Source organism: Mesoplodon densirostris, chromosome 3 (genome assembly GCF_025265405.1).
Source record: "Mesoplodon densirostris isolate mMesDen1 chromosome 3, mMesDen1 primary haplotype, whole genome shotgun sequence".
Lineage (NCBI taxonomy): Eukaryota > Metazoa > Chordata > Mammalia > Artiodactyla > Ziphiidae > Mesoplodon > Mesoplodon densirostris.
Window position 1 is genome coordinate 61811432 of NC_082663.1, and position 25020 is coordinate 61836451.

Consider the following 25020-nt stretch of genomic DNA (forward strand, 5'->3'; position numbering starts at 1 on the left):
GCCTGACTAATTAGATAACATCCCACTTTGCAAATGAGGGAGTTGGAGCTTAGAGATTAGTGATGATCAGAATCCAGTCTATTTTACGTCAAATCCTGATTCTTAAACTCAGTGCTTTACTGTTTGCCTACAGTGACTGGGAGATTCTTATTGTCATCCTCAAACTGAGGAGAAACCTGAGGGGAAAAAAGTCTGTTAGATAAAACTATGGAGTTATGAGGTTAAAAACCTAACTCTTGGGCTTCCCTGGTGGCGCAGTGGTTGGGAGTCCGCCTGCCGATGCAGGGGACGCGGGTTCATGCCCCGGTCCGGGAAGATCCCACATGCCGCGGAGCGGCTGGGCCCGTGAGCCATGGCCGCTGAGCCTGCATGTCCAGAGTCTGTGCTCTGCAACGGGAGAGGCCACAACAGTGGGAGGCCTGCGTACCGCAAAAAAAAAAAAAAAAAAAAAAAAAAACCTAACTCTTACACATTTAAATAAATGACATCTTTAGCTCCTAGTTTCTCATTACTTTCCTTTGGAATTGCTATCAGAGTCATGTTCTCACTCAGGAAGGAAAACTAATTTAATGGAAGCAGTAACACCTTCAATTGGCCACCTTATTTCTGTAGCTTGGCTCAAGTTGACTACCAGTTGTTTGCAAACATCTTTGAGGACCAAGTTTCAGGGTATTTCAAAGAAATAGGTAGTTGAGTTGAAGGACATTCCTAAAGAGGCATCTAAAAATGGGCTCAGTAATGACAGCCAAGTTGGAATGAACATAGAGCTTCTCAGGTGGTTGTTTTGAAGGACAGAGTATTGATTCTGTGTGTGATCCCTTGACTCACAAATACCAGAACATAATCATGTTACCTGAGTCTCATCTCGGTGTGTCCTGACTCTGTATTCATTTCCTTGACCTGCAGAGGACCTCGAGGCTGACTAGGATGACCAGGCTCAAGGGCAAGCCCCCCTTTATTGCCTTAAACCAGAGCTGTCTTTGAGGCAACACAGCCTAATGGTTGCGAGCTGGGTCCTCGGGCCAGACTCATTGGTGCCAATCCAAGTTCCACAAATGACCACTCTGTGCCTTGGTTTTCTCACTGATGAGTGGAAATGGTAGTACCTACCTCTCACAGCTCTTGTGAGGGTTAAATTCTGTGAAGGGCTTAGGAGAATGTCTAGCACAATTATATGAGCTCAGTCGTGGTTAGTATGTTTTTATCACTGTGGTCATCATCACCATCATCTTCTTCATCTTCACAGTCTGGGACTCTCATTGATTTCTTCCTCCCTTTGTGTAATCATTCTTATGTAGGTCTTGTCCGGCACATTTCAGTAAACTTGTTTTTTCCTGGAAAGAATACAGAAATTAATTCCCTGAAGTGCCTACTTTTGACAGGGTTGTGTCCAAGTCATGGAATATGAGGAAAAGACCAAAGGAGGAAGAAGGGATTAAAAACCTGGTGGGAGGGCTTCCCTGGTGGCGCAGTGGTTGAGAGTCCGCCTGCCGATGCAGGGGACAAGGGTTTGAGCCCCGGTCCGGGAAGATCCCACGTGCCGCAGAGCGGCTGGGCCCGTGAGCCATGGCCGCTGAGCCTGCACGTCCGGAGCCTGTGCTCCTCAACAGGAGAGGCCACAACGGTGAGAGGCCCACGTACCACAAAACAAAACAAAACAAAACAAAACAAAAAAAACCTGGTGGGAAAGGGAGCATGCTGGGAAGAGAAGGTACCACTCTAAGAATGCCACTTCTTACAAAGCCAGTACTTGGGACCCGGTGGGTCTCAGATGCATGTTTGGGTTGGTTTCTACTGGTTCAGTTGTTAACTAGCCAGGTACCCTTTGCCCTTCAGTCACTAACTTTTGTGCCTCTGTGTCTTCACTTGCAAAGTGTGGTTAATACTTGTTGCTTCCCTACCTTCTGGTTAACTTTGTGGACCGAACTGTTTCAGACAGATGCAAGTGAACTGTTGCATCCCTCTTGCACCTCACTAAAAGAAAGCAAGAATGAGAATCCCCTGTGTGCCAGAAAGACGGAGGGCATTCAGAGCCTGAGTGTTGAAGGGTGGTACATGTGGAATGAAGTTCAGGCCTAGGAGAAGTAGGGAAATGGCACTCAGCTCTCCCTGCATTAACGCCAGGAATCCAGAAGAGTGGTTCTACCCATGAAATAGGGAGTAGAAAAACCCTACCCATTGGCTAGGGAATGGCCAGGGGAGGAAGGGAAGGAACTGGCAAAAAACTGGGCCCCAAAGCCTGCATTACTCATAGATGAAGTTGTTGAATTCTTATCTGTGTGATCTGAGCCCCTCCGGTTGAGCCATGGACACAAAGTCGTCTAAAGCCAGTGGAGAAGACTAAGGGAGCTATAAAAGGGATTGGACTGTAAGGCTTTCCTTGATGATATATGTACTCTGTTTCTCACATTTTCTCTAGGGGCAGTTGTTAATTGTCTTCATCCCACCCTTCTGGTGAAAATAAAAACCTATGGTATGATTTATTAGAAGAAGTCTTTCTTAACATCCAACAGTCTGACCTCACTTCCTTGAATGAAAATGGTATAACAGTAAAACTGGGCTATAACATTTATAGTCTTTGTCATAATACAGACCTATGGATTGACTTAACCCCCTGAATAGCTCTAGTAGTGAGTAAGTAAACTGTGTGCATGCTGTATGTGTGTAATGGGGAGGGGAAGGAATGTGAATCCTTTCTCACACAAAGTAAACGGACCGAGTGGTGCAATTTTTGCATCACAGGGCAAGTCTGAGAACACACCTGGCCACTCCTGCTACCTTCACTTAAGATGAAGAGTTTTAACGTTGTGTGTAAACATCTCCCTACCCAAGTCACTACTGAACTGTAGCCCCTCTTTCTTCTTTCTCCTAAACTTAAAATCGTCTAACAATATGATTACGGGAATAAAGACCAAATTCATGCTACTTGAATCTAAAGAGACATACAATGGAAGATTAAATAAACCATGTCCTGGCTGAACTTTTTTTCTGGAAGGGGCTGTACAACGAGTGTGTCACCATTTATAGTGAGAAAACATACACAAGGTAATCATTTCCAGAGTTTTAAATCATCTCGTTATAGAACCTCATTTCAGTATAATAGTTATATGACTGGAAGCAGAGGTTTCTGTGGTAAAGAACTCTAAAGTTCAGCTTTGTCCTATTGTGTATATACGAGGGGACAGAACCGTATGTGGAAGAGCATGGGTTCTAGAACCACACACCTGAATCTGGCTTGCCTGGCCCCAGGGCCTTGGGCAAGTCCCCAGCTCTCTGAGCCTTGTTTTCCTTCCATGTAAATTAGGTCCTCTGTCTAACAGAGTTGTTAAGATCAGTAACTACATGTCAGGCTACTAGCACAAAGCCTGGTAAATCACTGCAGGACTCAGTATTCCATATCTGAAATACACCCAGGGCTTTGTCATAGAGCAGGTGATCAGCTGTAGACTCGATGGCTGGAGGTTTAGCACTTTGGGCAAACTCTAGTTTTAGAAGATGCTTGTATAAAATTTTAATCCTTTCTTGACATGTTAAAAAAATTTTTTTCTGGTCACTTTGATGTTTTTTTTCGCTTATATGTTGGTTTATCAAATATAGGTGTGGGATTGAATATAAAATCCACAAACAGATATAAACAAATGAGAAAGGAGGCTCTCTCTTACAGTAGACGACCTCAAAATATTGATAGCAGGGCTTCCCTGGTGGCGCAGTGGTTGAGGGTCCGCCTGCCGATGCAGGGGACGTGGGTTCGTGCCCCTGTCTGGGAGGATCCCACATGCCGTGGAGTGGCTGGGCCCGTGAGCCATGGCCGCTGAGTCTGCACGACCGGAGCCTGTGCTCTGCAACGGGAGAGGCCACAACAGTGAGAGGCCCGCGTAAGGCAAAAAAAAAAAAAAAAAAAAAAAATTATTGATAGCAGGAATAATGGAGTTAGAAAATCCTCAACAGATGCTAACACTGGTGGAGAAAGTTTTATGAGGAAAGGATATTTATCAGTACATAGTCACAAAGTGTCTCCCCCCAAATCACTTACTTATTACAAAGGAAAAAACAGTTAAGTGTTTAGTGGAGAAAGCTGGCATACATCATCTTCACCAAGTGATTGAAGGTAACATCACCCATATTGAGACAAACCAACCTCACATGCCTCCTGATTTGAGGCTGTGAAAAGCGTACAACTTGTTTTGCTGTGTGTTTAAGTGCAAAAGGTGCATAACCTGAATTGAATCATGAGGAAACATCAGATGAATCTAAACTGGTGGACATTCTACAGAATTAATGGTCTGTAATCCCCCCAAACATGAGATCAACAAAGACAAGGGCTGATAACAGTTCCAGATTAAAGGGGGCTAGAGAGACATAGCAGCAAAATGCATGGGACAAAGAGAAAGCTGTAAAAGACATTATTGGGACAGGTGGTGAGACTTGAATATAGACTGGGGATTGGACAGTAGTGTATCAGTATTAAATTTCCTGATTCAGATAGGTATACCAAGTTCATGTAATAGAATGCCCTTGTTCTTAAGAACTATACACAGAATTAAATATACTGAGAAGGAAGGTAGAGAAGCTGTAGCCCTAGGCCAGAGGGGTTCATGTTTGACATGACGTCCTCAGCTCTCTGGTCTGCTTTACTCTTGTCCCACTGTGGTATTGAGAGAGGTGTGCAGAATGCTGACAGTAAGGGAAAGGCATTTTCCTTGAGCAGAGGTGAAATACTGCGTACATTGTGAACGTCTCATACTTCATTACCTTTGGATGGATGAGTAACAGTGTGTGAAGAACTGGTGGGGGGACTTCCCTGGTGGCACAGTGGTTAAGAATCTGCCTGCCAATTCAGGGGACTTGGGTTCGAGCCAGGGTCCGGGAAGATCCCACATGCCACGGAGCAACTAAGCCCGTGCGCCACAACTACTGAGCCTGCGCTCTAGAGCCTGCGAGCCACAACTACTGAGCCTACGTGCCACAGCTACTGAAGCCCGTGCACCTAGAGCCCGTGCTCCACAAGAGAAGCCACTGCAACGAGAAGTCCACACACCGCAAAGAAGAGTAGCCTCCGCTCGCCGCAACTAGAGAAAGCCCGCGTGCAGCAGTGAAGACCCAGCACAGCCAAAAAAAAAAACAAAAACAAAAAACAAAAAAACCTGGTGGGAACTCTAGGAGCAGTGTTTGAGACCTGGATGTGATTGTTATTGACCTTATTAAGTACTTTATTTAGATCTTTATTTTTTTTTTAAACAACGTCCAAGTGGATGCAATTAGGACAAGAGCGTTTTAAATTTTTGAAAGTGTTTTTCTATAAATTAAGCTAATCCTAAACCATTAATACTGTTAAGGAGAAGATAGATTTTAAAGTACTCCTATTGGGCAGATAAGGAAGTAAAACCCAGAGAGGATTAAGTGACTTGCTCAAGGTGGTTTCTCCCAGACCTTGAACCTTCAACTGTATGACCTGGAAGTGGGTTCTTTCATAGATCATCAGTTCTATGTACTTTCTAGAAATAAAAGAAAGTATAAATACAAGAAATACAAGAAAGAAAACATCTCTTCTCTGCTCTAGTTTAGCAGTAGTTCTTGTCTTGAAAAGAAAATTAGACCCGAGAGATACCTTTTCTAATTTGAAATGCTTTGGTTCTATGAAATGGGTTGAAGAGGCTCAATTCGATTCAAGATCTGTGTCTGGTGAGCCCTCTAGATATTTCTGAATTCATCACTGCGAGGCCTAAGGGGTCCCGTGTCTTTAGGACTCTCCCAACGGTCTGTGACCAATAGGGTCTGCTGTTCTGTGCCTGTGTGAATTGATGGGTGAGTCCCCCGAGCCCAGCTGTCTGTCTTGCTGAGAAGCAGCGGAGCGCTGCTTAAGGGCGAGGTGAGGGAGCTGGAATGCCAGCCTGTGTGTCTCAGCTCTGCTGCTTGCCAGCTGTGGACGCTGGGCAAGGGTAATGATGATGACAATAATAATAACAGAACCTACCTCATAGGGCTGTGGATATTAAATGAGTTAACATTTGCAAAGAAGTGAGAACAGTGCCTGGCATATAGAAAGTGCTGTGTAAGCATTTGTTTTCAAATGTGATAAAATATACATACCATAAATCTACCATTTTAACCATTTGTAAGTGTACAGTTCTGTTATTAAGCACATTCATATTGTTGTGCAGCCATTGCCACCACCCATCTCCAGACCTTTTTCAGCTTCCCATTCAGTTTGGGAAACACTGTCCCCGTTCACCACTAGCTCTGCTTTCTCCCCTCTCTGCAGCCCCTGACAGTCACCATTCCACTTCTCGTCTCTATGACTTTGGTACCTACTCTATCTACCTCTACTCTAGATACCTTGGCTCATGCCAAGTACTTATTAAGAACCAAAGAACTTTGGGGTTTACACGCTGGAGTGTGTACAGAACAGGTTTGCTCAGTTTTATATAGAAAATTGGTGTAAACCTACCTTCCAAGAGCTATACTATACAGCTTGAATGTAGAACAGGCTTGGAGCATCCAGATGAACACGAGATGTGGGAAACAAGATGGAATGAGAAAGTTCTGGTTTCTCTTTGCCCAGCATTTTTTCCTCTTGACGTGCTTCCCTACTTCATGAGCACAATGACAGTGGGTGCTGTGCGCACCGATGCGTTAAGGGGGTCAGGTCACTGTGGATTACAGCGAGGGGTGGTGATACGGGGCTTAGCCAGACTCCAGCGCTGTGGGAATAGCGGGTGGAGGGCCTTGGACGAGATGCTTCCTGGGAATGACACCTCCCAGCTGGTTCTCAAAGCCAGCTGCACGCGTGCAGCCAAGCGTGAGCTGAGCTGGCGTCGACGCGGGGAGCTGTCCGGGGAGGCTGTCCTGCTGCCTGAGCCCTTCGCGCTGTGACACCCGGCGCCCTCAGGGTACACATGGCACATCTGCCTGGAATGCCAGTTTTACAAGTTTGGAGGCGGGGACTCCTTATATTTTAATACTGAACCACAGATCAGATGTGGAGTAGAATGCAACATGGATGATTCTTTTTAAGAGTGAATCTGAAATTAGACAATTCATGCTTATTGGGCTTTGAGTTGTGCCCCTACATGCTTCTCTTCACCCCCAATTCTTTCTGTGTGTTTACTCTCTTCTGCATTTAGGGTTATTTTTCTACAGAAGAGCTCATTAAATATGCAGTGTGGGAAGCCTAGGTTTGTGTGGAGGTCAAGAGAGGGCTCAGAAGGGTGGGCTTGCCTCTCCTGCAAAGCTGTGTTCTCCACCTGTCAGCTGTGATCTGGGACACGTGATTTAGCTGTCCCAAGTTTCCATTTCCACATCTGTAAAATGGGAATAATACCAGTGTCACAGGATCGCTGTGGGTTAAACACAGTAATACTAGTGCCGGGGAAAACTGTGTCGTGGAAGTACTCTGGTGGCCATGGAAATGTGGGTGTTTAGAAGCCAAAGCCTCACAGCGGCTTCTCCCAGACCCTCTGCTTGTCCCTCTCCCAAGTCATTTGTGTAGCAAGGCTTCTGTGTGCTGTGACTCTCAGGCTTCTTTCTTTTCCTTCTGGACCTCTTTTCTCTGCCCTTCATCCACCACCACCCCTGCTCCCCTTTCAGATGCCTCTTTTTCTTCCCAATGTGATATCAAGCGGGAGGGAAGGCTGGATTAGGGGCGGGTCTGGAGCTGCCCAAGACCATTCCAAAGGAGCCCACCTCGGAGGGCAAACAGCCATGTGGTGTGCTGCTTAAGGCTCTGACGTGTGGAGGCATCGGGATGGCAGTGGATGGAGCCCTAGGAGAGGGCATGGGGCAACAAGGATTTTGAAGAGCAGATCTACGGCTGTTTCTTTCTTTCTTTTTTTTTAATTGAAGTATAGTTGATTTACAATGTTGTGTTAATTACTGCTATACAGCAGAGTGATTCAGTTATACATATATATATATATATATATATATATATATATATATATACACACACACACACATATATATACACATTCTTTTCTTTACTATTTTTTTCCATTATGGTGGATCACAGGATATTGAATATAGCTCCCTGGGCTATACAGAAGGATCTTGTTGTGTATCCGTTCTCTATAAAATAGCTTAGCTCTGCTAACCCCTACCTCCCACTCCATCCCTCCCCCAACTCCCTCCCCCTTGGCAGCCACCAGTCTGTTCTCTATGTCTGTGATTCTGTTTCTGTTTCATAGATAGGTTCATTTGTGAAATATTTTAGATTCCACATATAAGTGATAGCATATGGTATTTGTCTTTCTCTGACTTACTTCACTTAGTATGGTGATCTCTAGTTGCATCCATATGGCTGCAAATGACATTATTTCATTCTTTTTTTTATGACCGAGTAGTATTCCATTGTATATATGTATCACATCTTCTTCATCCATTCATCTGTCAGTGGACATTTAGGTTGTTACCATGACTTGCCTATTGTGAATAGTGCTGCTATGAACATAGGGGTGCATGTATCTTTTTGAATTATAGTTTTGTCTGGATATATGCCCAGGAGTGGGATTGCTGGATCATATGATAATTCTATTTTTAGTTTTCTGAGGAACCTCCGTATTGTTTTCCACAGTGGCTGCACCAACTTACATTCCCACCAACAGTGTAGGAGGGTTCCCTTTTCTCCACATAGGGCTGTTTCTTGAATCTCCATCCCCGCTTCCCGTGGATGCAACTTTGCACATGTTCCAAGAAAAAACAAATCCTTGTTGACTCTGAATCCTGATGAATGGTAAAATAAGGAACTTGGTTTGAGTATTTAAATTAATAGTAAGTACAGTAATTTATGTCCCTGATTCAACAACTGATGCCAAATGCACTATATATGGAACGACATAGGAGATTATGTGTGTTATCAGGTAGATGTGCCAGGTTAACTTTGTTGAAAGAGCTTTTATTAATAGAATCAAACTCTGCCCAGCTCCTTAATGATGAGCTATCATCTGATCTTCCCACTGTCATCACATCAACTACACGGCTCAGAAACAGCTATACAACGTCCTGGTTCCTCTCAAGAAGTTCAGAGACTTGGAAGGGTGGGGAGGGGAGGAGTGGAGACTTGGAGGGCTGAGGAATGGGACAGGAGACAGAGTGCAAAGGTGCATCTTGAAAGTGCACATACAAAAAAAAAAAAAAAAAAATCTCATTTGGGGCTTCCCTGGCGGCGCAGTGGTTGAGAGTCTGCCTGCCGATGCAGGGGACACGGGTTCGTGCCCCGGTCCGGGAAGATCCCACATGCCGCGGAGCAGCTGGGCCCTTGAGCCATGGCCGCTGGGCCTGCGCGTCCGGAGCCTGTGCTCCACAACGGGAGAGGCCACAACAGTGAGAGGCCCATGTACCGCAAAAAAAAAAAAAAAAAAGAAAGTGCACATGCAACTTCTTCATGCTTCTTGTCTTCTCTAGTTGTGTTTCCCACCCAACTTTCTCTTCCCTCCCTCAAAACCTGACTTCAAACTCAATCTAGAAAACTGTGTCTGAGTAATCCTATCATTGAATACTCTCTTCTCTTCCCCTTGGCTTTTTTGTCCTTTGTCCTGTCATTAGTTGGCCCTTTTTCCAAAGGTTTTCTAAAATTTTCTCCAATGTTAAATGTTTTCTGTTAGATCATAAACTGTTAAGGGCACAGAATCCTTTCTCCCGCCTCATCCCATCTCTTCCCTCCACCCCTGACGTGTGCTGTGACTATTTAACTGCTAGTTAGAGATTTTGCTACTTACCAAAAGAAACACATTCTGTTGTTGTTGTATTTATTGGTTTTAATTATAAGCCACTTGGAAGGCATTTTAGGACTCTGCATCTCCATAACTGTCTGCCAGCATTTTGCACCTAACAGATCAATTGTATGAATAAGTTTCCATCCTCACTTGGCTTCATAAACGTGGGTGTGTCTGCTGCACAGATGCTAGCAGGGCTCTCCTCTCTGGAGTAGAAACAATGGCTTAGTTCTGAAATTGTATTCAGGTCTTCTAAGGAACTAGTGCTGATACCCAGTTTGGCTTTCTCCTCTCATCTACATCGGACCAGTGGTGCAAGGGGATTTACATATAGTACCATGGTCCAGTCCCCAGGCAGAAAAGAAATGCCAGGGGAGATCAGTTATTCATCTAAGTCCAAAGCAGAAGAGCATGAATTATGTTTAAGGTGGCTGCTGTCCTGGCTGCTCTATAAAGTTTTTTGAGCTTTGGACTAAAGAATTCTAATTTCTAAAAACTTTGGTGTTTTTCATTGTGTTTATAAATGCATCTATTTTTCTAAATTTGGGACCCTGTACTTTCTATGAGCAGTAGTTCTGCGTGTTAGAACAAAAAGCACACAACAAGCCAAAACCAAAATGTTTTCAGCTTTGTTGCCCAAGTGGGGTGAATTCTTTCCCACAAGAGAGCCGTTCCCAGGGTATTTTATCCACTTTCCAAGTAGTTTACAAAATCACAGTTTGTATACATTCTCTTCAGCCTGCAGACTCGATGTTCACTTCGCCCACTCTTGCCAACTCAACTCCCTTCCCGCATCGGCCATTCCAGTTCCTCCTGCCGCTCCCTGTATTGTTGACCGAGAAGAATAAAAATATGTTTGCTCTAATATAATAGGGTACCTCCAAAAGTTCAGTAAAAACTAAACAGAAGCCAAGAGTTGGTTTTAAATACAAACCAGCTCTGTAATCTATGCGCTCTGGGACCTTGAGCAAAACACTTACCCTATTTTAGCCTTGGTCAAGTGGAGGTAATAATACTTGTCCATCTCTCTGATGGGGCTGTGGCAGTCATATGATCTAATTGATGTGGTGGCACTTTATAAATGTCGATGAATTCTATGAGGCCAAAAGCTGGTTGGAGTCCTGCTCTTTGATGTTGGTGTCATCTGCAGCATTTTATGATTTCTCACAAATCCAGTATCCCACAAACCCTAAATCAGCTGACGCTGATTTTCATATTCTGTTTAAAAGCCAGAGACGCTTCTTGCTCATTAAAACTAGCCTAAACTGCTTTAGTCCAAAGTCAAGTTGAAATGAATTCTGTAGCCATGACTATATTGCCAACATACCTCCATTTGCATAGTATGATCCATCGGAGAGCTGAAGTTTTGGCGTGCTTTAAAAATTGACTGTCCTGGGCTTCCCTCGTGGCTCAGTGGTTAAGAATCCGCCTGCCAATGCAGGGGACACGGGTTTGAGCCCTGGTCTGGGAGGATCCCACGTGCCACGGAGCAACTAAGTCCATGCGCCACAACGACTGAGCCTGCGCTCTAGAGCCCACGTGCCGCAACTACTGAGCCCGCGTGCCACAACTACTGAAGCCCGTGCGCCTAGAGCCTGTTTTCTGCAACAAGAGAAGCCACCACAATGAGAAGACTGCACACCACAACGAAAGAGTAGCCCCCGCTCACCGCAACTAGAGAAAGCCCGCGCACAGCAACGAAGACCCAACGCAGCCATAAACAAACAAACAAACAAATAAATAAATAAATTTATTTTTTTAAAAACTGACTGTCCTGAATCATGTGTTCATTTACACTCACTAACAAACAGCATATGCTTGCATTAATAGTACCCTTCTGTTCTACATCCTAGCCTTCTGAGTCTGTTTTATTAAAGTCCTCTTCTAAATACACGTTTAAAGTCAGCTCCTCGTGTACCCCTACAATAGTGGGATGCCTCCATGTTGTTTCCTCGTTAATTACACAAACTTGTCTTTATGGACATTGGCCCGGGGGTTGCCTTTCTGGCGCAGAGCCATGTGCAGTTTCCACGTCCACCATCTGAAGTCACAAAATGAGTTGGCTGCTCTCTGTTGGCTTCCTTTTTCTTCCCCTGTACCAGGCTCTTCTTCATCCTTTTCGTCCTGTTGCCAAATTGTGCTCTTGTAAAGCATACCCGTGTTTTTCTTCTAGTTCAGCCTTGTAAGGTTTCACGTCACATAGGTCTGCCGCAGCCTCCTCTTTGTTCTCCAGCTTAGGTCCTCGTCTGTTCATTCCCTTTCACTGACCTCCATCCCTACCTCTTCTCTCTCGTGAGCTTAGCACACCTTCCAACAGAGTGTGGTGCCATTAATCATCTTCCTCTCCGCTGTCTTTGAACTTCTGTGTGTGTGTGTGTGTGTGTGTGTGTTTTACACAATAAAACTGACTAAATATCATGAATTTTAATGCCTGTGATTCTTTTCTAGAAGTTCAAATGGGTCAATTAGTTGCATGAAAGGTATCTTTCTCAATGAAACTGACATTAAGGTTTATTCCTCATCATATTTTAAACATCTTTCTGTAACTGAACATAAAAAAAATTTAATCCTTTCTTATTTCTGATATAATTACAGTAGTACACATCAGTGGTATAGAGCAGCGGTCCCCAACCTTTCTGGCACCAGGGACCGGTTTCACGGAAGACAGTTTTTCCACGGACGGGGGTTGGGGGGGAGGGGGGGAGGGGTGCGGGGGATGGTTCAGGTGGTAATGTGAGTGATGGGGAGCAGCAGATGAAGCTTCGCTTGCTTGCCGGCTGCTCACCTCCTGCTGTGTGGCCTGGTTCCTAACAGGCCGCAGACCGGTACTGGTGCACAGCCCAGGAGTTGGGGACCCCTGGTATAGATATTTGGAAAATGTGTAGGAATCAAAGTTAAGGAAAAAACTCCAGAGCCCTCCTTTTGGAAACAAGTGCTTTAACGTTCTAGCATTTCCTTTTAGGCTTTTTTCCCCCTTGATTGGAGTGCATATGATATACTCTTATATAATTATTATAGCAATATACACACATATATATATAAAATATGTATACGTGTGTGGAATTAAAATTGTGGTGCTTTTTAAAATTTATATAGCTTCAAATACATTCAATTTGCAAATTATATGGGAGATAGATGCTAAAGCAGCTAAGGGAGGGAAAAATTGAGTATAATCAATTATCCTTGGAAAAACTAGCTGATTATTGTCTTTACTATACATGTTTATGTTTTATATCTTATAACTAATTTAATGATTATATTAGAATTTATTAAATAATTAGAAATATATATGATTTTAAAATATTTTAAAAAAATAGTCATACAACAGCTTCATAGGGTAGATGGCATTATTCCCATTTTTCAGATGAGGAAACTGTCTAGTTAACTCTTTTATAAATAAATAAATATTTATTTATTTATTTGGCTGCATTGGGTCTTAGTTGCGGCGCGTGGGCTTCTCTCTTTCTCTCTATTTGTTGCATGCAGGCTTAGTAATTGTGGTGCACAGGCTCCGGAGTGCATGGGCTCAGTAGTTGCAGCTCACGGGCTCTCTAGTTGTGACATGTAGGCTCTAGAGTGTGGGCTTAGTTGCCCCATAGCATGTGGGACCTTAGTTCCCCAACCAGGGATCGAACCGTGTGCCCTGCATTGGAAGGCAGATTCTTCACCAGTTGACCACCAGGGAAGTGCCTAGTTAACTCTTTCATAACTGAATGTGCCAGTGTTATAGGCACCCAAAACCACTGCTCTTTTGTCTCAGCGCCCCTTTCCCTTTTTTAAAAATCAGGTATCTTTGTCAGTTTAGGCAGAAATTCACCTTTGGGGGGAAAAGAGAGGAAGTAGAATGGGGGAGGGTGCCTCAGATAAAATATGGTAAATTTTCTCAAATGCGTTCTCAGCATTTATTGACCATATGACCTTGTGTATGACGTGATGTATCCTGTAAGTAGCATCATTTAGTTTTTTGTTTTGATCTTGTTTCAACTCTTGCATTCCTGATAGGGTCTAACTTGGCAGTACTGAATATTATCTTAATATTTTTTCCTTCGTTGGACTACATTTGACGTTTCTGCATCTCTAAGAAATAAGCCTGTAATTTTACTGTCTATACTTTCTCAAGATAATAGCACTAATTGATGTGGTTTCCAGTAGGAAACATAAAGTCACAGAAATCTATCTGCTGATTAATGAGATATCAGTGATACCATTAACAACACCCCCAGAAGAGCCCAATGGCCGCGGGGCCAGTCATCAGACATTTGCATGCAGGGAGGCGGCAGGACTTGGGGAGGGTGGAAAGATCAGACCTTTGGAGTCAGAGTTCTTTCAGATCCCAATTCTGCCCCTGAATGGCCATTAAGATCTTAGAATTGCCTAAACCTAAATGACCGAACCTCTCTGAGTTTCTTTCCCACCAGAAAAGGGGAGATTCAAATTCCTGTCTTAAAGGGGGATAAGCGATAATAGATGTAAAGTATCTGGCAGGTAGTAAGTGATCATTATCTGTTAATCCTTTCTGCCTGCTACGTTTCATGCACTGTCACAAAGTGCTCGTGTGAATGAGAGAAAGACAACATAGGCATCTGAAATGCAGAGAAGACTCACAACCAAGAGGCTGTTTTGTTTTCTTGCACTTACCTTTGAACTATTTGTGGGTTATTATTTCTTTTCTCCTAATAGTCAAGGAAAACTTAGGCCAAGCTGCCCTATTCTATTGTCTTCTAAGACTCCCAGCTTTGTGGCAATACCCTCTGATATTCTGGGTTATTTGGAGTAGTTTCAGGGGACAGGGACAGGGTATTACCAGTGACTTGCTACTTCTTGAGAACAGCCCAGGAACTGTCATTACATAACCTGCTAAGTCTGTTTAACAGTTGTAAAATAGCATCATTCCCATGAAGTGTTAAAGTTTAGGTAAACATCTATGTCCTTAAAATATTCATTATCTGTAGAAAACAGGGAGAATCATTTTAGGACTGGTTGTAAATAATTTGGAGCATTTTTGCACTGAGCATCTTAAGCACAAAAAGTTGATAGCCAAGTGAGATGAGTTGAATTTCTTTCCCTTCCTTTAAAAATAGTAGAAGCTCATCCAGACTAAAGATTTTTATAATTCCTTCTGTAATTTTAACTCTTGGGGTTAAAAAGTCTTAAATTGGCCTTGGAAACTTGACACTCCATTCTTCCTTACTGAGATCTGTGTGGGGTGACAAAGTGTGTAGGAGCAGGCAGTGAGCAAATGGAATTTTCCCTGTGCCGACTTGGTAGCAAAAGAGATGGTTTTTGTCCCCAAAATGTTTTATTTGCAATTATAATTGACTACAGAATCCCAAATCTGAGAATCATTCCTTTTAATTCTTCTCCCAAATTGAGCAAAGTCCCTGACAGACCCCTCCCTCCCATCCCAGACTTCAGGTTGGCCCACCTTTGTATATGGGCCTTAACATCTACATGGTCTGCTTTGAGTTTCCAGATTACTAAAAAAAAAGAGACATTCTTGTTCACATTTGCCCAGTGGCCCCAAATTAATTTTACCCCCATGTGTGAGATGTAGAAGTGAGGTCCTGTTCTGAAAAGGTGTCCTGGGTTTTGAGATCCAGCCTTGTTAGAAACAGATGGCATCTTAGGCGCTCAAGTATGATCACATTCTTGGGGGGAAAGTTTGGGACCTTTTGTATCAAAGTGGGATCAAAGAACTCCTTTTCATATGTGGATCTTAAAGCTATGTACATTTAAATCATGTTTGCAGAAAGGGGTAAACTTTTCACAAAGCCTGAAATGTTTCTCGTTTTTTCTGAGTAGTTACAACAAAGAAGCTATCTAACTCTTCTGGGCCTTAATAACCTCACTTGAAAAAGGACATTGGTAGCTAATGCTTGTAAGGAAGCTGTGTAGTTGGTTGGTTACCCTTCTTTCCCCACCTAGGAAATTCTCTTTCTGATGCTGAACTTGAAGATTTAGGGCTTTAGAGGAGGTGGCCACAGTCCCTTAATGCCATATGTAACCTGAATATTCTCTGAAGTTGTGTGTTGATAACTCTGGAGAGTTCTTAGAAATGTATGATGGGGGAGAATTTCCAGGGAAGGTGTGGAGGGCAAGCTTCAAATTCAGTTCTCCTTCCCTTGGGATCTGGACAGTATGGCTGTATTACCATCAGGGCTTGGAATTAGTTGGACTAAATTTAGGAAGGACATAGCACCTCTGCCCGTCAAGCACAAAGATGAGCACGCCAATCAGCAGACTTTACTGAGCACCTACTATTTACCTGGCACTTTGTAGGGATGTGGAGATGGATGAGCTGTGAGCCCATGCACTCAGTGTCTTATAATTTCCATGGCTTGATGAAACCTTCAATGTCTTTAACAGGTGGAATGCAATCTCTATTGTTGTTTCATATTCTTTAGGGTGCCTGGGAATACGTTTTGGGTTGCTAAGGACTTCAACCCCAGGTTTGCCTATTTTTCAAAAGAAAATTCAGTTTAGGGAAGTTTGATCATGTGGTCCTTTAAGGCTTAAAGATTAAGTAGCTGCGAAATGCTTCAGGAAGCTGGTAGGAAGCCAGAATATATCACGGGTCAGTTTACTGAGTATCAGCTTACTGGAAATCTTGGACTTGGGGTTCTCTCATTTTTTGTATCCTACCCCTGTAACCTGCCCCAGTTTTAGGGTTTTGGAATCAGTTCTCTTCCTTGGGGTATACATCTCTGGTAACCATAAGTTCTGAGAGGGAGGAGATACCCATCTAGGTGTAAAGGCAGTCTGAACTCTTACAAGATGGTTCAGTACATGTTTGAATTGAATGACCTACCTGAGGATATTCAGGGTTCCTTACAGAAATTTTGAGTTACACAAAACAACAATGTGTCCATAAAATGCTAAACTATGGCATGTTTCTATGAATTGATGATTCACGTTATATTCTTAACCTGCTTTTTCTTAAGTAATACCGTTTTATAAAATGGAGATTCCCAACCCTGGTGTTGTGATTCTTGCCAACCTTCCCTCCAGTATATCCCTACTTACCTAAGAATCCTGTAAATATGCCAATGTTTTAGTTGTTTAACTCTAATAAAACCTTCATGAGGGACTTAGTGTGTCATCCTTGTCACCTGTGTCCAGTCCCTAGAACAGACTGGCACAAAGCAGCCACTGTAATATTTGTTGAACAAATGAATACATTTTAATACAAAGGAGATGGTGTCCTTGGTGTCCTTGTGTGAAGGGAGCTAGTAGAGTAGCTGAAGTGAACAAGTGACCACGCCAACTCCTTCATGAATAAGGTAGGTCTTGGGCTATTTTCCTGGTGGATTTTGTGGATGTCCTTTGAAAAATGATCTCCTTAGGTTCCTTCTGTCTCTAACCTTATAGTTCTATTTCAAAACCTTTTCTACAGACTCATTCTGTTCCTTAAACCTCTGAATAAACCCTATAATGCAATGTCCACAGAATGTGATTGCTTTACCATCTTTTAGCCAATGTCAGCTAACATAACAGAAAGTGTTTTGTGAGTCGCTAATACTTCAGGAAGTTGTTCTCCACAACGAACGTCCTCGTGTTTCTTAGGGTTCAAGGCAGCAAGTAAAGATGAACTTTAGAGGAAGTCTCAGTTAATCAGTTTGCTTTAAAATAAAAACAACTCTGAAGGCACTTCAGTGATCTTCCCTTGGGCTTGGCAGTGACAAGCGCCTTCCGCAGCTCATTCAGATTCAGCAGCAGCATGGCACTGGGCAAAGAGCAGGGGCTGAGGTGCTGAGGGACCTCAGTTCCAGCCCTGGCTCTGCCATTGACCCAGCAGTAACTGTAGGTGGGCCCTTCCCCTTGCATGACCCCCTTCTCCTCAATTGTAAGAAAGAGTTAGTTGCTATCTTCCAGGGAGTTGATGAAAAGCACTCAATAACATGGAAAAGTGCTTCATAGGCGATAAAGTCATGCTTAAGTGTATTCTTTTATCAGCTCCGTGATGGCTTTTTTTTTTTTTTTTTTGCGGTACGCGGGCCTCTCACTGTTGTGGCCTCTCCCGTTGCGGAGCACAGGCTCCGGACGCACAGGCTCAGCGGCCATGGCTCACGGGTTTTTTTTTTGTTTGTTTTTTTCTTTTTTTTTCTTTTTGCGGTACGCGGGCCTCTCACTGTTGTGGCCTCTCCCGTTGCGGAGCACAGGCTCCGGATGCGCAGGCCCAGCGGCCATGGCTCACGGGCCCAGCCGCTCCGCGGCATGTGGGATCTTCCCGGACCGGGGCACGAACCCGCGTCCCCCGCACCGGCAGGCGGACTCCCAACCGCTGCGCCACCAGGGAGGCCCCGTGATGGCTTTTTAAATGGCAGTGTCATCCATGCCAGTGGCTCTTATTAGAAGTTGCTAATTAGTAAATATTGAGTAACGCAGAAATATTTGCAGGCAACCTCTGTGGCCCAGAGGGATCTGCTTTCGTCATGGTTAAGACATTCTCACACTCGGAACCTTGGCTTACACTTTGACAATAGGTTATGAAGGAAGGAAGGTGAGACTGAAGTGTGTGTGGTCTCAAGGGCAGTAGCCAGGTATGTGGTCCAGTGGGCTGGGTCAGGAGGGAAGGAAGGGATATGTAAAAAGAAGCCCCATGAGGGAAAACATTTTTTGGTTTGTTCACTGCCCCGTCCCTGGTGCTTTGACTCATGCCTGGCTCATAGAATCTGTGAATTGAATCTGAGTCGAGTAAAGTCTACAGAATGGCGCTGTATTTGCTCCATCAATGACCACGTCCTTTATTCAGTGTAAATAGGCAAATAAAACTACCTCCCCGTAGATACTTTAAAGCCCATTTATTACTCTTTCCTGATAAAAGATTATATGTTCATCACATATTTGAATGGAGCATGCAGCCTGTGCAGGGAAGTGTGCTGCACACCGTGAGGACACAGATATGTCTTCTAGGAGTTTACTGTTAAACGAAGAAGTATAGGAGGTACTGGTACCAAACTCAAGGTTTGTGTGCCCCACGCACAGTGAGGCCAAACAAACCGAAACGTGGGAGTTTGGAGCAGAGAAGGGTTTATTGCAGGACCAAGCAAGGAGAACAGGTGGCTCGTGCTCACAACCCCCAAACTCTCTGATGGTTTTCGGGGAGAAGTTCTTATAGGCAGAATTGGGGGTGAGGGCTGCAGAGTGTGTGGCTTTCTTCTTCTTCTGGTGGTGAGGTAACAGGGTGGTGCTCTAGGAATCTTGTGCTCAGCCTGAAGTTACCATCCTCCACCTGGGTGGGGGCCTTAGTTCCTGTAGAAGAACTCAAAGATATATATGTTTTTAAATTTATTTATTTTATTTTTAAATTTTATTTATTTATTGTTTCTGGCTGTGTTGGGTCTCCGTTGCTGCGTGCGGGCTTTCTCTAGTTGAGGCGAGTGGGGGCAACTCTTCGTTGCGGTGCGTGGGTTTCTCATTGCGGTGGCTTCTCTTGTTGTGGAACACAGGCTCTAGGCACGGGCTTCAGTAGTTGTGCCATGTGGGCTCAGTAGTTGTGGCTCACAGACTGTAGAGCCAGGCTCAGTGAACTCAAAGGTATTGTTATATATATTCCTTGAGGAGGAACCGGGACCCTGCCCATCGCTGCACTAGAGTTTCTTTTCTGCTCCTTCTTTGTTTCTGCATTCCGTCCCTTCCCTTATTAGTAACTGTTTGAGTCTGTCCTTTGGTACTCAGGGAAGGTCTAGGAGGCTAAAATTTTTTTCCTGCAAACAAGGAACAGGGGACCCGGAAAGGATTTGTATCCGGGAGGCTCCCACAGGGTCCTGTCCGGTTTCAGTACCAGGAGAGAGGACAGTGTGAACAGGAATAGTCAGGGGAGACTTTGGGAAGGAAGTGGCCCTTGAGTTGAGCCTTAAAGATAGGTAGAGGGGCTTCCCTGGTGGCACAGGGGTTAAGAATCTGCCTGCCAATGCAGGGGACATGGATTCAAGCCCTGGTCCGGGAAGATCCCACATGCCACGGAGCAACTAAGCCCACGAACCACAACTACTGAGCCCGCATGCCACAACTACTGAAGCCTGCGCACCTAGAGCCCGTGCTCCGCAACAAGAGAGGCCACCACAATGAGAAGCCCGCACACTGCAACGAAGAGTAGCCCCCGCTCGCCGCAACTAGAGAAAGCCTGCGAGCAACCAATGCAGCCAGAAATAAGTAAATTAATTAAATAAATAAATTTATAAAAAAACAAGACAGAATTCCATCAGCTATGGCCAAAACGTTGCAGTGGCGATATAAAGCTTTGTGGGGAGAGTGTGTTTTAATTCAAATGTTAAGTCAGATCTTCTCTTTGGACAGGGTGATGTCAGAGTTTGAGGGCCCCCAGCAGCTCTGGGCTGGCAGGATGCTGCATGGCTTGTGGAGGCAGTTGGGGGGCAGAGGCCTGGGGGCCAGCGCTGCTGGTGCTTCCGTCTCCTTCTGGGTGGGCTGGTTGAGGCTGGAAGGAAGCAGCAGCCAAGAAGGAAGGTGGCAGTGAGAGTGACCCCACCTTTACCTCTGAGGAGGGCAAAATGACCAGGTGGACTCCGACTAAGAGTTTTCTATTGCTTGCAAGCTTTAACATGCTGAAGGCACCATAAAATGAAAATATTCTGTCAGAAATGGGAGGCAGTCTTTAGACTGAAATTAAAATGAGAAGCTGGTAGTCATGGGGGGTCCTGGGGGTTAACTGTTAGGAACAATGGAGATGGAGGATTAGCTGATGCTATGCGGGCATGCTGGGAATCTTCTAAGAAAACCCAGGATGAGAAGATCATAATTTCAAAGTATATTCATGGCAGGATGATGGTTAGCTCATTACTAAAGATTCACTGGAAGATAATTGTTGAGCACATATTTGAGTGCCCTCTCCATGCAAGGAACCACATAAAAGATGAAGCGAAAGAGTCGTTTCCTCTAAAGAATCCCCAGTCTGGAGAGGGAGATGTGACCCAGTTACAGTGGGGGCTTCCACGATGAGTGATATAATAGAAATGTGGACCAAGGCGCTGAGGACTGGGGATGGATTCGGACTTCGAGATCCACAGAAGTTTGCTCAAGAAGATACAGAGGTGTCACACACAGGCGAGACAGTGGCTTTCTAGACAGAGAGATGGTGGAGAGCAGAAGAACTCCAACTTAAAAGGGAGTGGTTTGGGCCTGGAACGTGGTGCTGCCAGGAAGGGTGGCTGAACTGTAGGCTTCAGGTAGGGGAGGGGAGAGAACGTGTTTTCTTCCTGAACTTTGTTCTGTAAGACGTGGGGATCCATCGAAGGTTTGGGGAGGAAGAATAGCATCAGTAGGACTGTATGTTAGAAAGATGCTTCTGGGGACAGTGAGGAGAATGGGTGGAGGAGGGGTGGCGACTGGAGGGCTGTTTGAGGACTGTCGCAAGAGTCCAGGGGAGAGATGCCAAAGGCCTGGGGTCTCCGAGTGGAGGTGCAGAGGAGGGTTGTTCGAGAGCTTCAGTACTTTTCCTAAATCTGAAAGCTCTCTTCTAAAGTTAAATCAGATTCAATTTGTTAAAAAAAAAAAAAAAAAAAAGAAAAGAAAGATGCTTTTGACAAATACGAATCTTTGTTGAGCCCTCTTGGTGTCGTTGGTGTAGGCTGAGGTCTCCCCGTTTTAAGGAATTGAGCCACAAGGAAACTTGGGAGTCGTTGGGCGGGGTGGGAATAGGGAAAAGGATAGTGATCCGTGTGGAAACTCCTGCTCCTTTGGCCCTGCTTTTGTTGTATACCAGCCTGTCCTAGTGCTCTTCCAGCCTCTCCTGCTGCTGCTTTTTCTTCCTCCCCCATAAACAAAGACATTTCCCAAAGTGCTGTACTTGCTTTTTCCATCCCATCCCAGTACTGCTAGCTTTAATGTTTCTGCTCTTCACTTGGGCAAATGGCCTCTCAGCCTGTTTGCTCAGAGGGTAAAGTGGGATAGATTATGCACCTGCCTCAGAGAGAGTTGTGAGACTTGAATGAAACACTGCATAGAAAACGCTGCCTAACCCTTGAAGGAAAGTAACTACTCAATAAATAAGCATCTAGTACATATTTCCATGCTTACGGTATTCCGTCATTTTTTATATTGACATAAATTTAATCTCCCCTTTCTTTTGAGTTCTTTGAGGGTTTGGTATTTTTTTTTTCGATCTTAAGTGTCGAGCACTGTACTTGCCCAGTAAGAGTTCAAAATGTTACTTCCTTTTGTCTGCCAGATTGATATTTCATATTCCTCATCAGTAGGGCATGGGGTTGGCCTTTCCTAGGGATGGATGGATGACCTTCACATCCTTTTCTCCTCTGCTTGGGACCAGGGGTCCCATTTATGGAATGGCTGACTGGAGCTGGCGGCTGGGGAACAAAAGAGCAAACACGGACGGTCCTGCCCCTCATGGCCACAGCCTTGCTGCCTGCACACATTGTCTTCGTTAGATGAGTAATCTAACAAATGAGAAACCACATTCATTTTACGACCATCAGAATGAAAGTTCAGAACTGAACAGGAAAAAGGGGGCCTTTGCATGAGGGAGGAGTGTTGTCGTGTAAATAGGCAGCTGAGAGTTGGCTGATGTGACTGTTGGCGGCTGTGGGGTACTGTTGAGCCCGCAGGCAGAGGAAGTGCAATCAGGAAACGGGGAAGCTGTACTCTACAGAAAAGCAAGGCTGAAGCATGGCAGTTTATAAACTAGGCTTGTGTTGGAATAAAGGTGTGGGCTTGGAGACTCTGCTCACTGGCTGTCCCCATGGCTTTTTTCTTTTGGATACCTGTTGACCAGGGAAAGTTAGCCTTGTAAAGACCAAGAGATAAATGAGGGAGGAACTTTAGTGACTTTGTCATCTGTAAAGTAGGATTTGGGTTGGATGAGAAACCTTAATTCCTTCTAGGAGTGTTAAAACACAGGTCCTTGTAGATTCTTTGTTCAACCCCAGAATTTCTAGGATGGTCCAAGCTGAGCCATTGGACCAATTCTACAAGCTTATTGAGCAAAGTTGTTGCTGGTAGACTGTCCTCTAATTGACTTGAGGCTGTCTGAATCCTGTGGCATCATGTCTGTGAAATCTGATTGCTATTCTCCTTCTATTATTTCATGTCAACTTGTACTTCAGTATTGCATTTTCTGTTAGAAATAATATAATATTGTAAAATCCAACAGCAAATCTCTTTCTGCGCTTGATGTTTCAATACCTCCATCTCTCATTATTCGGTGTTGAGCTGCATATGCGTTTTTCCTAGTTGGTCGTCTCATTATTTGATGAACACTGCCCTTAACAAGTCATGTGATGTTATCCTCTATTTCTAGCTATTGTGGACGATGAAAGACTCTCGGCAGAGGAGATGGATGAGAGGAGGCGGCAGAATATCGCGTATGAATATTTGTGCCACCTGGAGGAAGCCAAAAGGTAAGATTCAAACTTAGTCTATTTGTGCACCTTCTCTAGGAGATGAGCTTTGGAGTACTGTATTTTTAATAACTCATTTGCAGCCTTTTTGGTAGTAAGGTAATGGGAGAAGAACCACCTGTGTTTTGTAAATGGCAGAACTGAGAAAAAGTGGCTACCACAGCCATGGTCAAGGCACTAGGGAGGCAACTGTTCCTTTTTCTTCCTCAGAGCCTCCTAGGAAATCTCTAGGCAAATTGCAGATTATTTCAGAATTTCTCATCTCTCTGGCACGGATGTGGGGAAGCAGCAGAGACTTAAATCAACTTCCTTTTCCTCCAGAGCCTCCTTATATCTTTTCCCCAACTCTACCCCAATGATTATAATTATTACTACTCTTATTAATTAATGTATAATTATATATTCCTATATACCCAGTAGAAAAATAGCATTTCAGACTGAAGTCCATCGTTCACTAAACTGGTTTATGACAGCAATCTCCTTTTCAACCCATGGTTGTGCGACCACTTAGGATATGTTGTCTCTAAAATCACACTGACTCTTTCAGACTTTGTAGATTACAAGTCAATGTTGGGTTCTCCAAGGAGAAAGTGAAGATAAAGTATTTGCACTTAGGCCTCGGTATCAGGGGAATCAGAACTTTGTCCTTTGCTGGGTGCATACTGCAGTGCCCATATGCCATGGGTTAGATTCTGATTTAATGCTTTGTGCTGTGATCAAGCAACAGTATTGTTTCATGGACAGATATGTTCCAGCTCTTTCATCTCTGTAGAAAATAAACATTGAGTTAATGGTCATTGGTGTTAATTATCTCTGATCACTGATAAATAGCTACCTACAGAGCTAGAAGAATGAGGTTTCTAATCACTGTTTTGTAGAAGAACATTCAGTGACACATGCACTAATTTGGCCTCAAAATTGCTTAAATGGGGGTTTTCCAAGGTTGTTTAATGTTTTAACAGAGCCTTGTAGCTCTAAGCTCTAAAAGCTCAGTTTTTAAGGTTATTTAATGTGTCTGGAAGTTGACAGTTAGGTTGCAAGCCACTGAAGACTCACTGTCAGTCTAAGATTATTAAAAACATGCTTTTAGTCAAATTGTGGCTAAAGTTAGATAGGGAGAGGGATTCACAGACATTCAAAATAGACATGCTGGACTTCCCTGGTGGCGCAGTGGTTGGGAATCCACCTGCCAATGCAGGAGACACAGGTTCGAGCCCTGGTCCAGGAAGATCCCACATGCTGTGGAGCAACTAAGCCCGTGCACCACAACTACTGAGCCTGTGCTCTAGAGCCCACAAGCCACAACTACGGAGCCCACGTGCCACAACTATTGAGCCCGCACACCTAGACCCTGTGCTCCACAAGAGAAGCCACCGCAATGAGAAGCCTGCGCACTGCAACGAAGAATGGCCCCATTCTCTGCAACTAGAGAAAGCCCACGCGCAGCAACGAAGACCCAATGCAGCCAAAAATAAATAAATAAATAAGTTTACTTAAAAAAAATCAAAATAAACATGCTTTCAATGAAAAAGTTTAAGGAGAGTTAGTGGAAACTTCCTCCTGACACGCACTTTGCGTTCTAAGTTTTTGCCTCCTGGGTTCTACAAGTGGGGATCAGTGTCACACGGAGGGGAAGATGTGTGAGCGGGAGTTAGTAGACTGAATTTCCTGGCCTTAGGTCCACCAATTCTGAGCTCTGTGACCTTGGACAGGTCACTTAACTTGTCAGAACTTCAGTTTTGTCTCCCCTGTAAGGGATGATAAAGATATTACCACTACCTGCCCTACTTACTTCATGGATTTTTTTTTGTTTTTTCTTCTAAAAATCAACTAAGAAGGTGTAAGTGTTCTGTGAACTATAGTACCAGTCAACTGTATGGTGATAACATAAGTCATAGTTTTCTTCTGAATGTATCAAGATAGCTTTGAAGCTTGTC

At 44.1% G+C, this 25020-nt stretch overlaps 1 protein-coding gene across 1 annotated transcript in view; it reads left to right on the forward strand.

Annotated features, from left to right (window-relative positions):
- IQGAP2 (IQ motif containing GTPase activating protein 2) overlaps window positions 1-25020 on the forward strand; it is a 296229-nt gene that overhangs the window by 26081 nt on the left and 245128 nt on the right. The window contains exon 2 of the mRNA XM_060093062.1: window positions 22984-23083. Coding sequence (XP_059949045.1) covers window positions 22984-23083 — 100 coding nt within the window. The remainder of the gene's footprint in view (window positions 1-22983; window positions 23084-25020) is intronic.